This window comes from Pocillopora verrucosa, chromosome 6 (assembly GCF_036669915.1).
Source record: "Pocillopora verrucosa isolate sample1 chromosome 6, ASM3666991v2, whole genome shotgun sequence".
Taxonomy (NCBI): domain Eukaryota; kingdom Metazoa; phylum Cnidaria; class Anthozoa; order Scleractinia; family Pocilloporidae; genus Pocillopora; species Pocillopora verrucosa.
The window spans coordinates 11,129,041-11,145,188 of NC_089317.1; the positions used below are offsets into that span (position 1 = coordinate 11,129,041).

The window sequence follows — 16,148 nt, forward strand, 5'->3', positions numbered from 1 at the left end:
ACTCCTATCGACCAATGAGAACACGCTGCTATCTTAAATATTCCCTTAGAAAGGACTATTAAATAATAAATATCAGAAGAAAATGAGGAAATCACTTCATTTTACTGCATTGATTACATTAACTCGTTTCGTTTCCCAAATAGTTGGGCCAATATACAATATACAGCCGTCCCAACCGAACAAAGGTCGTATTAAACAACCGAAAGATTCAACCGCTAAATGGCAAGTTACACTGGACAACTGAGACAACGAATCAGTTTACTCTGTAGCAATAAATGGTCTACTTTTGGTGCTCAACTTTTCGTATTAAGTGTACAAAAGTTCTTTTGCTGCTGTAGGCAATTAGTTATTTAGGCGAAGCTGGGCGGAAAACTTTAAGGTTAAAATGTTCGGGGAAGCTGTGGGCGTCAAAATTTCTCATAAAGTCTCGTCCCACCTTATAAAGTTTGGTTAAAACAGACAGTTTCTGAAAATCCTTGTTTTAATGAACAATCTTTCATCATCTAATTTACTGAGAAAAAAGATTAGTGGTGAAAGATGGCGAAAAGGAGGGAAGAAATCTGTCACTGATTTCCAGTTTACCGTAAATCTGCGGGAGATGGATCTCAGACAAACTGAGAGAAACTTCACTAGACCTTACACTTGTCTTAAATGCCTCCACGTAATGAGTGGCGTGTTTACTGCCTAAATCAAAATAACCCTTTCAAAACAGCAATTTTCATTCTAAACGTTCGGCGACTATTAATCTAAACAAGCAATTAAATTAATGCAAGTAAGGCGTGGGAATGGTAACTGACGAATTTATCTTCACAGGAGCTATGCAGACTCAAGAGAGAATCGAAGCCATAAGTGTTTCTTACTTCGAAACGACGAACCTGCACGTGGGTTTCAGATGATGAGATTTACCAAGTTCACGAGTATTCTGAATTTTAATATCAGTACGACGGCTGCAACAATTATCACGCCTTGTAAGGTACAAATGGGAATATTGCTTAGGTGGATTTGCACGCACATTTAAAAAGAAATTATAAGTTTTGTCTTTAAAAAATTCTAAAAATGTATAGGACTAAGGAAAAAATATGGGTTGCAGCTTCTACAATTCTTTATAAAAAATCTTTTGTCTCTTCAAGACTAAGAATTTGAAAAATATACATATAAAAATTTATGGAACAGTCACTTTGCCTCGCTTAGTATAAACAAACTTTTGGTAGACTTACTTCATCAGCAAAGAATTTAAAGTTAACATCAAATATATAAAGAAAATAAAGGATGATCCCATGAGGCTGCAACATCCATTATCATTCTGATAGGTTCTTACTCGGTCGGTATTTTGACATACAGACCGTTGCCTATTTACAGACTGTGTGCCTGATCTAACAAGTATTTTCTTCGTCTATTAACTCATTTAAGATCTTAGACGACGAAAAGTCCATTGGATATTCGTAGGTTTAATAATACACTGGGTTTTGTCACGTCGAGACAAATACTCACTTTAAAGCTTGGTCGAGCACATTTTAACAATCCATGATTATTGCTAGTATACTTGACCAAAAGTAAAAAAAAAAAAAAAAAAAAAATATATATATATATATATATATATACAAAAAAATGTATAAAAGTTGTAATTTGCACCGCTTCGTTGTTAAACAGCTTGTTTTGAAGAGTTCCTTGATCAGCAAATTATTAGAGGTTTTAAAGGTTAATCTCAAATATATAAGGAAAAAAAAAAAGATGATCTCATAGGACTGCATTATTCATTACTCCATCCTTTCCTGTTTGAGAACTTGCTGGCTCACACGGCTAAATCTTCGACATTCACGTAAAGTCGATGGTCATAATTTTTTAAGTTTATCAACCCCTGTAAAAACAGAAAAGAAAGAAAGGAGGAAAACATTAGGAAAAAGTACATACATATACATATAAATTATACTTTGCTTAACTTTCGATGGTGCCTTTATTTTTAAACCTATTAACCCTAGACAGAATCCTCCAGTAATCACAACCACCAAGCAGAACGAAGGTTAACATCATCATTAGCCAATGAGAACTCAGAGTAAAATCAGGCAACCTGTTTCAAGCGCGGGAGAACGCGACTGACCAAGTTGGGATTGGTTGTAGTTTTACATTTGATTAGTTGAGATGGTGGAGCAAGTTTTCTGGCAAGGAATCAGAGCAATGTAGGACTATTTTTGGAACTCAATTAAATACTATTCTAGAAGCGAAATAAATTGAAACCACGAACTACGCTTCGAAACCTTTTTGGTGACACTGTTATCGAGTAAATTTGACGGCGAAAGACTCAAACGTTCAAATTTTCAAAAGAAAAAAAAAAAGAGAGTCTCTTTGCAAACTCTTCGGTTCTACCTTGTGCTGGTTTTCCATCTCTCTGAGTTTGTTTCTTAACTTCTCAAAAGATGGTCTCAAATTAGGTTCGTCTTTCCAACATTCCGTCATTATTTCATACCTGAAACACAAGGATGTTATGAATATCTCGTTATGTCATTGGCGGCTTAGAAACGGTCCAACCTATTCTCGATGAACAAGCTTTTTTGGTCGCAAATTTCCTCTCTTTTATAACAAAGGAGAAAAGGTATATAACACAGTTAAGTGTTAACAAGTTAAAATGTTAAATCTGGAGGTGCACATGCAACCCGAACAAAAGCAGGACAAACAAACAAGAAAAACCAAAAACCAACAACAGCAACACCATATTAACATACAACTTATCATCCACATGTTGTGGTTTAGGCATTCTGTATCCCTCTTGAAGTAAGTTTGCCATTTTTCTTCCACCCATTCGTGAATATGGTGAACCACCTGAATTGGAGTAGGTAATGTTAACATATTCTAAAATGAAAATCTTTACATATGTAAAAATATTTTCACATAACGATTCATTTTTGTATCATTGTTCATTAGTTCTTTCGGCCAAGTCCAGCGACTGTGGCAATCTGAACCAGCTTGGTAGTTATGAAACACATGGCCAAAAGTGAAAACTCCAGACTAGCCGGAATAACTTACCAATTGTGAAAATCTCATAAAGAAGAATTCCGTAGCTCCACCTGTAAAACAAACCGGATGAGTTTAAGGAAAATGAGCATACCCACTCCCTCCTGAGATGACCTCACATCAAGAAAATACAAAGACCAGATTACAGTAGTGACCCAATAACTTTTCCCAGACCCGAAAACAATTCATACAAAACAATCTCATTAAGCCTATATGCAGTGTCCATGTCTTCATTGTACTCACACATCACTCTTGGTAGAGTACTTTCCGTAAAGCAACGCCTCAATGGCAGTCCATTTTACAGGAAGACGCCCCTAAATAAGAAGCAAAAATGCAAGGAGTTGGCCTAGTCCTTTAGAGTGCCAATGCTCCAAGTGGCGAGAACAGTGTCACGAAGGTTCTTTAAACTAACCAGGATTTACTGAGCTTGTGTTCTTTAAGCAGTCACTCCAGTGAGGCATGTTCAGCCACATAATCCAAGGCTTACAAGAACATTGTGTGTTTTCTTAAAATAATTCATACTGACCCTGGTTTTTCTTTCGTAAATGTTGTCCTCTTGCACATCTCTGGCCATTCCAAAGTCCGTCACTTTGCACGTTTCCCCTTCTCCAACTAACACATTACGAGCTGAAAGATCTCGATGGATAACCTTCAACAAAGCGAAGATGTTTCTTTTGGAAAACACCCTTTAACGAATTAAGAGACAGCTGACATAGGATGACATGGCATCCTTTGGAATGCGGAGTCCAAGAGTCAATAATAAGTGAGGTATAATGAGCGTGAGCCTTATTTTCTAACGACATCACTCAAAGAATAGTTATATCACTCACTGGTATCGATGACAAGTAAGACATTCCATCGGCAATTTGCCAAGCAAACTTTATCAGCTGCTGAGAAGTAAGATTTGTTTGTGGTTTGATATTCGGGTCTTTGTAGTAAGTATCACTTAATCCACGGCTCTTTCTCAGGTAACCCAGCAGATCCCCAAAGGGAACGTATTCGATCAACACCAACAGTGGCTCTAGAAAGACAAACAAGGTAACGCCAATACTGATTAAACGCTACACATGGAAGCAGAACTACGAATAAATGTTGCCCTCCAATAATCGCCGCCGCCACTTGGAAGAGTACGACGTCCATTTCACGAAGATAAGAAAATAAGATATTGGCTACCGTAAAATGCGTTAATATTTAAAATCCTTGAAATTTATTTTAAAAGCAAGGTGGCCACAAGTTTCTAAACTCGGAAAATGAATTATAAAGGGGTAAGATGTCGATGCCACGCATTAAACTTTAAATTTGTTGATAGCAGGTCATTTTCACCTTCGTGGCCTATTACTGTAAAGGTTCCCGCTCTCTATATTTATATCAGAGTGGCTCATATGCGCAATATTCGCGTAAACCTTGCGCATAAAGGTATAGTCTGAACTCATTTGTGACCCATCATTAAATTTTGCTGATCTTAGATCTCAGCTATTGAGTAGACACACGCTGCTAGTTAGCGGACAGTACAAAAATGTGACTATTTCTCTGCTGTCTGAGAAGCCCTATCCAGACTTGACAAGTGCATGCAAGAATAGAATAAGGCCAAGCTTTAAGCGTCGGTCAAGGATTTTCCAAAAGTTAACCTCGTGTAACTTAAACTTCGAGCTATGTGCGGAGCTCTGGGTGTAAGAAAAGTAGGGTCTCTTTAGGTCCCAAGCTGATAATAAACATTTCAGTGCTTACCAGATTTAGTAACACATCCCAAGAGTTTGATGACGTAAGGATGAGGTTTAAGTTGTTTCATCAATTCAAGTTCAGATAGCAAATTCTTTTTCTCTGATTCAGAAGCGTTTTCTGCAACATAACTTTCGATCAATAATCTTCAAATAACATTTCACATAAAATCACAAACATATCATTCAACTATGTCATTTATATAGATAAAAGTACACTGATAGATAAATAGAAAGATTGATAGGTAGATAGGTAGATAGATAGATGGATGAATAGATAGCTAGATAGATAAATTGTTAGATTGATAGATAGATAGATTGAAAAATTGTTAGATAGATAGATAGATAGATAGATAGATAGATAGATTGATAGATGGATAGATAGATAGATGGATGGATAGATAGATGGAAAGAGAGAGATAGATATACAGACACTCCAACAAACCGACAGACAGATATATCATGAATAAAGGGGTAAGTTTCTAAAGAAACTGTGGTGCTGCGTCGGTGGGAGAGTATAGCAGATAATTTAGTGTTAACAACTGGGTTGAAAACGTAAATGAGCCACCGTAAAGGGTAAAAAAGCTGACGTTTCGAGCGTTAGCCCTTCGTCAGAGCGATAGACGAAGGGCTAACGCTCGAAACGTCAGCTTTTTTACCCTTTACGGTGGCTAATTTACGTTTTAAACCCAGTTGTTAACACTAAATTACCTGCTAGACAGATATATCGACAGATATATAGATAGATAAATCAGTAGATGAATAGTTAGATAGATGGATAGATTGATACACAGTACATTGATTGATTGATCGATTGATAGATAAATAGCTACACAGATAGATAAATAGATTGATAGATAGGTAGGTAGGTAGATAGATAGATGGATTGGTAGATATAGATATATAAATATTTAGATAGACAAATAAATAGTTCCATAGATACATAGACAGATAAAGAGATACATTGATTGATTGATCGATTGATAGATAGATAGCTACACAGATAGATAAATAGATAGCTAGATAGATAGATAGGTAGATATAGATATATCAATAAATATTTAGATAAACAAATAAATAGTTAGATCAATAGATACATAGACAGATAAGGAGATACATTGATCGATTGATTGATTGATTTATTGATTGATAGATAGCTACACAGATAGGTAGGTAGGTAGGTAGATAGATAGGTAGATAGATAGATAGGTAGGTGGGTAGATAGGTAGATAGATAGATAGATAGATACCGTCCATTTCTACCATACATCATATTTCAGGCGCTTTTCTAAACTCAAAAACAAAAAATTTTCATCAATTCAGGTTCAGATAGCAAATTCTTTTTCTCCGATTCAGAAGCGTTTTCTGCAAACTCAAAAACTTGCACACAAAGATATAGTCTGAACTCATTTATGATCCATCATTAAATTTTTCTTCATCAAAGTAGAGCGCTGTGGCTCGGAAATGTAACCATCATTTGAGGGGGATCATTTACATAAAATCTTAAACAACTAAAAAAAGAAAAAAATGGACAGAAAACAGAAAAATCTGAACAGATCTCTAGGTCTGACCAAACACCATGAAATACAATATGATTTCAGTATTACTTGGTACCTGACAACATTTTAACAGCTACGAGCGTCTTCTTGGTTCTTCCTTGAAGGTTATCGGCTGTTGCCTTGGCAACCAGACTAAAAGCACCTTTTCCAACGATCTGCTTTATCGTCACATGTTCTCTAGGAATCTCCCAGGAGCGTGTGTATGGATCAAGAGAAGCGTACTCGCTGATTTGTTCATTGCTGAGTGGACTCGCATCTACTATCACTTGTGAACGAGCTCTGTCATTTAGTGCCAAGTAATGGCTTTGAGAAGGTTTAGGCAATTCGACTACAATCTTAAAAAAAAATTGTTTTCAATTTCATAAAATACTCCCGTATTTACTCGAATGACGTATTGTAATGTATCAAGGAATAATCGACCTATATTCCTTGTGGATCATAACTTTCTGGGTTTGGGTAAACTGTCAACCACAATGAAAAGAGACTCAGTAAAGGCAGCAACTTAAGAAAAAAAGCGGCTTAGACCACAGGAAGATATATCTATACAAGGTAAAAGATTTCATCGTTTGACCTACATTTGTACTTTCTCTTCTTTCATCATCTGAATTTCCAAATGTTCTGAAACAACACAAATATATTATAAAACTAGTAATAATCAAAGATTAGTAAAGTGCGTTCGATCCCTAATAAAAGTTTTTATAATTGTACAGATTGCGCAGAAAAAAAGTGGTGTCCTCAGCTCGAGGTGGCCAAGAAAACACTTGCACATGAGATCGAGACTATTTGTGCCAAATGGCCCGCCAGTCAGCCAGTCCGAAATGGCGCCCAATTCCTGAAATCGCATGGCATCACGATCGATCCCCTTGTGACTGGTCCATAAAACCTTTTCAGAGTGATTTCCGGAAAAAACGACACGATTAGCATGCGTTCTCCTTCGTCGAACGCAACAAAATCATTCCCACCGCCTAAAAATTCCAAAATAACAGAAAAATTTTCCAGAAAGCTACTTCTAGTTAGAACCGCAGCTGGAAAATAGGTGGAGGCTCGGCTACAGTCAGACCTTTAGAGTGGACTTGCCCTGAATTTCCAGAGAGTATTTCGCATCCTCTACATTCACGCAGTACTTTTGATAAGAATTGTTGTGAATCGCCGGTTACTTTCCACGCCCAAGTCCAATTTTAAAAACAACAAAATTAATATTAAGTTACATAGAAAATAATATTCATTTTAGTATTGGATTATTCACCTTACTTATTTTTCAAATTTTGTGGTCTTTGATTTTTAGATTCATTCTTTGACTGGGAATTTTCTCGTTCAGCTTGTTTCGCATGTTTTACATAAATTCATCAAGCACTAAGTGCACATCGTTGTTTACTCAAATAATTTTCAACCTGCTTTGTAGTGAACTAAAATTATCAAATATTTTTAGAAAATTCTTCTCAACTGCTGGTTAGAAAACAAACTCGAGAGTCATAATCGACAAAATAGCGTACTTGTCGATTTTTTAGAAGTTTGCATAAAAAACGCTTACCCGAGGTTTAATTACAAAAGGAACAAAAACAGCTATTGAACACTTAGCATCTAACTTTCCGTTAAAAAAAAGCTGCATTTGCTGTATTAAACGAGGAAGACTGTGTTCTCATGGTTACTGGTTTATTTCGTTCTTACACGAAATTTCCAGAAAAAGAAGATTAAGAATTTCCAAGAACATACTGACTCAAATTTCAGTAAACAATAACCTTCCTTTCAGAGGACTTTTGTGTGAAACTCAGGGAGCAGGTTTGCATGTCAGCCAATGGAAGGTTTTGATCAGAAATAAAACGATGAGTTACAAAAATTGTTACAAAGAAATTCAAATATTTAATGATTATTTACCGAAGCTAACACAAAAAAACTCCATTTGAAGCTAGTTTATTCTGAATGCCGGGAACTAATGGACTAACGAGAGGGAAATTGTTCTCCATTTTATTCCCCGGCGGGTGCTTTACCGAGGTAGCCATCATCTTCAAATCTCATTGAAAGCACTGTTCAAGTATTGAAAGTTTCATTTCCCCCAGTAACGAGCAGAGGAGAAAAGGATCATGTGCACAAAGTGGCCGGTCTTCTGTGACCGAGGAAACAGACTTTTTCTGCAGACACCTTCTAACTGAAATTTCTTTTTGAAGGCTTCACAAATTTGTCGACCATATACACATAGACCTGTCTGTATAAAATAATGTTTGGAGCAATAGCAGTAGTAGTATTAATAATAATAATAATAATGATAATAATGATAATGATAATACTGATAATGATAATAATGACCCTATATGCACCTGTCATAAAGTGAGATCACTAAGGGAAAATCGCTCTACTAATAGGGGACACTTAGAATACTATTACTCGGGCCTGAAGTGATCTTTCATTATATGAAAAAAGTAAGTACACTTGTAGTTGATGTTCATGTTCCTTTTTGTGTTAACAGAGCATTCAGATGTTGATTATTGTGCAAGTGACAATCATTACAACCCTTGTAATGATATCTCTCCCACGCAAGAGTGCCTTTTAGCCAGCGAGTGTCTTACATGATCTATCATTACTGGATCAATCACAAATATTCACATGAAAAACAGTATGGCTGTTAAATTGTTAAACAGATTGGGCCATAAGGAACAACGCAAGTAAACAGCAACGTGTTGATACAAAAATCTCACCTTCTGCTCATCGCTACCTCTATGGTGGAAAACGAGACAAAAACATAAAAAGCAAACGAAAACGAAACAAATAATGGATGAAAAATCAACAACAAACAAAATTATCTCGCACAAGCAAAGTAAAGTCTTTTTGACGCCCATCAAGTTGAGTCATAAAGTAAACAATGGCAAGAGCAATCTTTTGACTGTTATTAGCTATCAGCAAATTAAATGACAAAACATTAATTATTAGTTAACAATACACTATTTTAAAAGATATCTGTGAAAAATAAAGATGCTTAAGCAAAGATCATCATGCAGTGGATAGTGAACTGAAGCTAGTACCTAGTCTTAGAAAAAAGAAAAAATATTACAGATATATTTCTGGGATTCCAAAACTACTGTTCATTTGAGAGCATAACATGCTACACTTACCTTCAGTGCCTTTCGTGTTGCGCCTCTTTTTCCCACAAGTCCACCAAACTAATATTCCAGCAACAGCCAGTGCAGCAACTGATCCAAACACTGCACCAACAATAATAAGTACAGTACCTACAAAGCATGATAAGCTTGAGATAAATTTTTACTGGTGAAAGCGTAGCTTCTCAAGCCAAACAATTGGTCGAACTTCAGTTGTATTGAGTTTCATTTTTCACACAGGAACCCTTTTTTCACTGAGATTGTCATTAAAGGCTGCAGTGGACATCTAGTTGCTAACGAAAATACAAACCTCACACGCGATAGTTAACCATTCCATGCAACAATGAAACAAATTTAATTTAGCTTGTAAACAGCAGATGCACTTTTCACCACATCTGAAACCTACGACATTCAATGATCTTAACATAACGGGTCTGCTTCAGTACTCCTGTTTTGGCTAGGAAACCTTTCGAATTCGGTCAGAACTTAATTTATCTTCTTCCCACAGTTCCTTAAAGAAATGGAACTTAACAGGCCACACTACGTAGGTACTCGTTCAGAAAAAAAGTAGGGAATACAAATTCTGTTTATGCAAGAGGACCCAAAAAAAAACAGAAGAAAAATTCATATTGAAAATAATCCGCCCCTTTCAAGCTTAATATTCAGCTAAAATAACAGAGCCACATACTCCTCAATCCACAAACTCACACATAAAATACTTCATAGTCAAATCTTAACTTTTTCGCCGCAAGGGTTGGTGGCATAGACAAGATGAAACAGAAAAAAAAAGAAGAGAAAACCACTAAATCTCTAAGTGTCGATAAATAATAAATAAAACTCAATAACTTTAAAGCTGATTAATTGTTTAATCGAACCAAAAAGATGCAACAGTATTAAGGTATGCAACACAAGCAAAATTGTGTCCTTCGACTTACAAATTAAAGCTCGATTCAGTTGGACAGTGAACCATTACGTTTATTTTCAGAAAACTTAACGTCATAGATGTCTGGAGAGTACTTAATCGGATTAAATTACTCGTTACTTTATATTTACAAAGTCATTTGTCTTTAAATAATGGTTTACCTCCTTTTGTCCCACTTGGCAGCTCTGAGGATTTCACAAAAAATACACTTGATTAATTTAAGGACAATAAGCATAGCGGCTACTTTTTTTAGGATTATAAGGGCCACTCAATTATTTTCCTATTAATCCTCTCAGAAAAACAAAAAATGTAAAAATGTAAATTAACCATTGGTTACATGTTTTTATAAAAAGAAAATCAACCACTAACTCAGCGAAATGCACAACAGAAGTACGTGCACAATTAAATGAAGCATACTGTCCAATTACACAAGCATGACACATACACTGTCTTGGTACACTGTCCAATTACCAATTCTGCGTTGAATGAAAAAAATTGGTGCTTTCAACCAAGTATAGATTAAGGTCGTTCATTAATCGACTTGCGTAACGTTTATAGGAGAACTTACCCCCAGAGGACCCGTCAGGTGGTGATGTGGCACATTCACCTGTTGGTTTCACATCAGGTTTTTTCCCTTTTATAGAATCCACACTAAACTCTCCCAGCTTTCCATCTTTCGCAGCATCATTAAGTGTTATGATAACATCTTGTTCCTTTGTAGTGGAGTTGAATTTCAATGCAAGGTCAACAATCATACTTTCACACCTTGGAACAGACAACAACTAAGGGTTAGACTAACATGAAGTATAAAACAGACAACTAAAAAGTAAAAAAACGTGAGCAACTTCATTTACATACCTAACACTCATTGACTGCACTCTTTCATAATGAAGTTTACCCGCAAATGTTCTTTTAAGCTGTAAGTAAACATTTCAACTATTTGTCTAAAAATGTTAGTGTACATGTATCACACATGTATTGTGCATGTACATGTAAATGAGCACAAATGAGGATGATATTAAATATTATTTACTAGTTACGATTTAATTGAATATGACCGATTTACTAAGAATCAGCCAAGAATAAGTCTATGAGTATTAATCAGTCTGTTTCTTTAAAAGTGCTACTTCAATTGCAAAGTTCTTCTTCCTGTCACATTGCTTCGTATTTTATTTGTCCCAAAAAAGCACCCAGCTAATTATAACCCCAAATACAAAGCATGAGAAAACATTAAATAATAAGAAGATTGTGAAAAGCCTTGAAAAGCTCAAGATTTGACAGAACTCAAGTCTGAATGCAATCTAGAGACATAAGAAACACAGTAGAATTAAACAAAATATTCTTCACTCCAAATGCTGAATTTCCTTTTAATCAATCAGTCTCTGACCCTGAACTGACAAACAATAAATAAATAAATAGATATTGAAAATAAACTGAGCATAGGTAACATTTTATAAAATACAGTTACCTCTTCTTCCAATTTCCTCAGAAACAAGGATTTGTTATATTTTCCGTCAGTGCAATTTCCACTTGTGACAACAATGGTTATGTTAATCACATTTCCTGCAATGTCTGTGAAAAGGGATAAGGCTCTAAAATCTACCTTTCTCCACACTTGTAAAATCCCATTATGTAATAAGAACCATTAGCATTTCAATACTACACAATTACCAAAGCATTGAAAATTTTTGCACAATGCTAACAGATTTCCTCAACATGTTTATTGATACAGTATTCCTTTTGATAAGTCCCTGGTTCAACTCTTAGAACCCAATCAAAATGTCGTGTTGGTAGAAGTATGAAGCTACAGTTGTGTATGCAGGACTATGATGTAACTTACAAACAATGGCAGTTTTTGTATCAGGTCCATGTACATTGACTGCTCTGCAGGTGTAGCTGGCATCATTGAGCACTTGTGAAATATCAAGAGTATTCTTGTTACAAACTTGTTCTCGGTCACATGGAATCCAAGTGTAAGTAGGTGGAGGGTTTCCTTCTACTTCACAGTTAAGAGTTACACTTTGTTGTATATCAACAATATACTCAGTTTGGAATTTGATAATCGTGGCTGGATCTGTACATCAAATTGGAAAATAAAAAATCAGATTAAAAAACAGCATCTACACAAAGATACATCTGAGTGACTTGCCTTCAATAGCTAAGGGGTCCAAACACACCAGTACACTTATATACAAGATGATATTCTTTATCCAGTAATCCTCTTGTCATTCAGAGTTATGTGTTAAATAAATTACTAGTAATCAATTTTTTATAGTAACCAATAATTTAACAAAGAACTTTTTCAGCTTGACACTCAGAAAACCATATTTCAATTCTTTGAGCTGAGATCTTGCCAGATATGATGAACTGGATTGTTTTAAAAACATTTTCTAATCAGCATCAACTCAACATATCTGCTAACAGAGACTGTGGAGGACTGGAATCTCCTAACACAAAATGTAATCTTAATTTTAGCAAGGGTTTATATTAACAGAGGTGGGCATTAACACCTCCTAGAAAATGCAGTGCTCCAAAGCTGTGACCAATTTGGTCATTGTGGTGAGTGAAAAACACATTTTGCAACTAAAATTTCTACAAAAGTTGCCAATTGACAACCAAAAGATTAAAAAATAAAAGTAAACTCTGAGGAAGAACTTTATCAATCCTTGGTCAAACTGTCAATGATTTATCCTGCATTTAATGTTTCTGACACATCCATTTCATATGTGACCATATGAAGATGAAATACAAAGTGCTTTCTTACTATGCAACTTGGAAAGGAGCTCAATCCATACAATAACTGACTACTTATATTTACCAAGCAATGACAACATATATATGTTTTCATCTGCATTTTTATCCAAAAACTTTTGATGGTTTTTCTAATTTCGGGATGCTTTGCAACTATAAGCAAGTGAATATAAATCATGTATTCTATTTAGTTATAGCACATGAGATTAAAAGTTGTGAAAAGTTAAATTCTTGACAAAGGGCCAGTTCCAAAAAAGGCCAAAGTATCCTCCAGTACCAATTAATCTAACCTTTTAACCTTCAATTTTACAGTAAGAAGTATGGTGACAAAATATCTAGTGATTAAAGATGCTATTCACAATATCGAAGGCTTAAAACCACTATTTTAGGTCACTTTAAACATGAGATGTTTCTCAGCTGAGCAATAAACCAAATTCATTTCAAACATGGATTGTTACTAGGTCTCAGCAACTTTGTAACAAATCATTTCTACTTCTAGACATCAGTTTCTTCATTCTCACTCGCTTGGCCATTATTGCAATCTTTTAATCAGCAAGGGAGTGAATAAGTCAAGTTGACAAATGAAAGTTTTGCAATCATGTCACCTGCTTTACCAAATACCTTAAGTAATGCAACATGAAATATGCTCCCTTTAATGTGAGTTTTTTTGTTTGTTCATTTGTGTGTTTTATAGCAACCATTTTAAGATTAAAGGTTGCCAAAAGGTAACTTCTTGAAAAATTTAGCTTGGAGCCCTGCATGGATGTACTTAGCCAAACATCAATAAAAGTAATTGACAGCACAGTACATTACAACACAAAAAATAATTATATAGAAAGCGCATCTCTGTTTAACATTAGTCAATGTTTTTTTCAATGCATACTCACAAATAATATTCACGTAAACTGTTCGGTTCTTTGGTTTACCAAAGCCATTGTATGCTGTACATGTAAATGTTCCTGCATCAGTCCTTTTGATGTTTGTTACAGTCAGCACCTTTCCTTCTTGCACCACACCAATATTTCCCTGGTTCCCAGGATTCTCTTTGGTCCAGGTGATGTTTGGTTCTACTTGACTCCATGCTTCACAGATCAACTGCAAATTGTTGCCTTCAAGAACAGTTGGTTCACCTCTAATCCCAGTGATATTTATTGGAACTAAGAGCAATCAAACAATCACAAGTAAACTTCAAGGATAATTGAATGGCATGCCCACAGATAAGCAACATGCAAAAGTTATAATACATGATTTTCAAACATTCTTTACAAACCTTACACATGCAAATGAAATTCACATGTGTTATGATTGTGCATATAATACAAAAACAGTTCCTGGATTATAATCCATTAAAAGTAATTTAACATGCCTGCCTTAACAAATTTGGTACACCATCAAAAGGCCACTAAATTTTTCTGAATTCTTCTCTCAGCTAAAATAAGCATTATTATTTTAACTGCAGTTTCCAAGAAATAATAATTGTAGAAATTAATATTGACACTCATGGGAGCTATTTACAAAAACAAAAATATGTCTTTAAAAAACAGTTTCTTTGGTGCGAATGGCCAATTTTAATGTGTTACCATAAATGATTCCCACAAAGTTTTTGGCAGCAAAACATCATGATTCTTAATTTAATCCTGGAAACATCTCCTAGTTTCAGTTGTGTATAGTGATCTTCTACATCCCTTTTAACAAATTCATTTAGTTTCAATTTGTTAAAAGGGATGTAGAAGTTTTTTCTCACTAAGAATTCAAATTCTCCAATTTCAAACTGCATTTAAGCAAGACCCATATAACAGTATACTACAGTTAGGGGTCGCCTTCCGTATAGTCAGCAATACTCACAAGCTTACCTATGACTTGCACCTGAATTGCTCGTTTCCAAGTATCGCCTTTGCTATCACTTAACTCACAGCTAAATTCTCCATTAGACTTATCATCAGCAATAGTGACGGGAGAGATTGACAGAGAAGCACTTTGTGGAGTCGCCCTTACGTTGAATCGTTTCTGAAATTCATCTCTAATAGGAATTGCTGTTGAACCATCTGCTCTAATGCTGATTAGACCAACAGTGTTGAATTTTATGACAAAACCAAGACCAAGACCTACTGACACACTGAAGTTCCAGTTCAGTGTGACAGAAGATCCTTCATAAACCTCTACAAAGCCAGGGGGAAGCACTTCAGCTGTATTTGATGTTGTCCTCACAGGAGAAGGTTCATACCATGTGACACTTCCGCCATCTGAAGGAGAATATTTTAGATCGCACTTAAATTACAATTTATGCTTTCGATTTCATAAAAACAAGAACAGCTTCCCTTTGATTTTGAATTAAAACACCGTATATATTCTAAAAGGCATCACAATCTGCTATTGTCGATCTAAAAAATCATCTAAATAAAGTACATCATAAGATGAAACTATCGAGTTCTGTTACGAAAGAAGGTAAACGCTGAAAATTGCTGTACAAATCGAAAAAAAAACTAATCCTAGATAAATACATTACCTGTTGGTTGGGGTATGAGAAAAATACATAAAAAGATAAATTTCAAATGAAAAATCAATTCAGAGACGTCCCTGTTTCCCAAAGATGAGTATGCTGAGCCCGATGAAAACATCATCACCAGAAATAAACGACAAGGACGGTACAGATTCCTCAATCTCGTGCGCAGGGTCATTTTTGGCTCGTTGTCAGCGGTATAGTCGGCAAATAATAATCCTAGGTACATCATGTATGGGTAATTCTTATCTACTCAATAATTATTATGTCCTACATACTTTACATACAACCATTAATGTCCATAATAATTCCCCATACGTGGCTTGCTTATGCAAATAATGACCTCTGGGGGTTGTGCCTAAGTCTTACCGCCGGAGGAGCATTGGAGACGAGTTTCCGAGTCGGGTTATCGTTTGAACCCCCCGTTGTAGTTATGTCCTCACACCTAATAACCAAGAGTATGCGGTTTTATTTCTTCCAATCCAAGTGCGTTGTGATTGTGTCTTCTGCGTGTCACTTCCTAACTAGGGTAGAGAAGAAATGCAAAAGTGTAAGAATATCGTAAAGATTTCCTCGCTCAAAGTTTGAGAATTTCATT

At 35.5% G+C, this 16,148-nt stretch overlaps 1 protein-coding gene across 3 annotated transcripts; it reads right to left on the reverse strand.

Annotated features, from left to right (window-relative positions):
* Positions 1-556: 556 nt before the first annotated feature.
* On the reverse strand, positions 557-15,709 carry LOC136281673 (fibroblast growth factor receptor 2-like). 3 transcript variants are annotated; one of them, XM_066168408.1, is made up of 20 exons: positions 15,557-15,709; positions 14,904-15,293; positions 13,938-14,207; positions 12,140-12,373; positions 11,768-11,871; positions 11,158-11,216; positions 10,868-11,064; positions 10,461-10,484; positions 9,393-9,509; positions 8,979-8,997; positions 6,861-6,903; positions 6,341-6,620; positions 4,738-4,848; positions 3,840-4,030; positions 3,536-3,658; positions 3,253-3,323; positions 3,022-3,062; positions 2,721-2,817; positions 2,365-2,464; positions 557-1,858 (listed from the first exon to the last, which is right to left on the reverse strand). In XM_066168408.1, the coding sequence occupies exons 1-20, from the start codon at positions 15,669-15,671 to the stop codon at positions 1,793-1,795; spliced, it is 2,652 nt and encodes an 883-aa protein (XP_066024505.1). In that variant the 5' UTR covers positions 15,672-15,709; the 3' UTR covers positions 557-1,792. The 3 variants fall into 3 exon arrangements, 2 of the variants coding, with proteins under 2 accessions (XP_066024505.1, XP_066024506.1); XR_010717891.1 differs by lacking the exons at positions 557-1,858; positions 3,253-3,323 and having other exon boundaries at positions 2,423-2,464; XM_066168409.1 differs by lacking the exons at positions 557-1,858; positions 2,365-2,464; positions 3,253-3,323 and having other exon boundaries at positions 2,716-2,817.
* Positions 15,710-16,148: the final 439 nt, after the last annotated feature.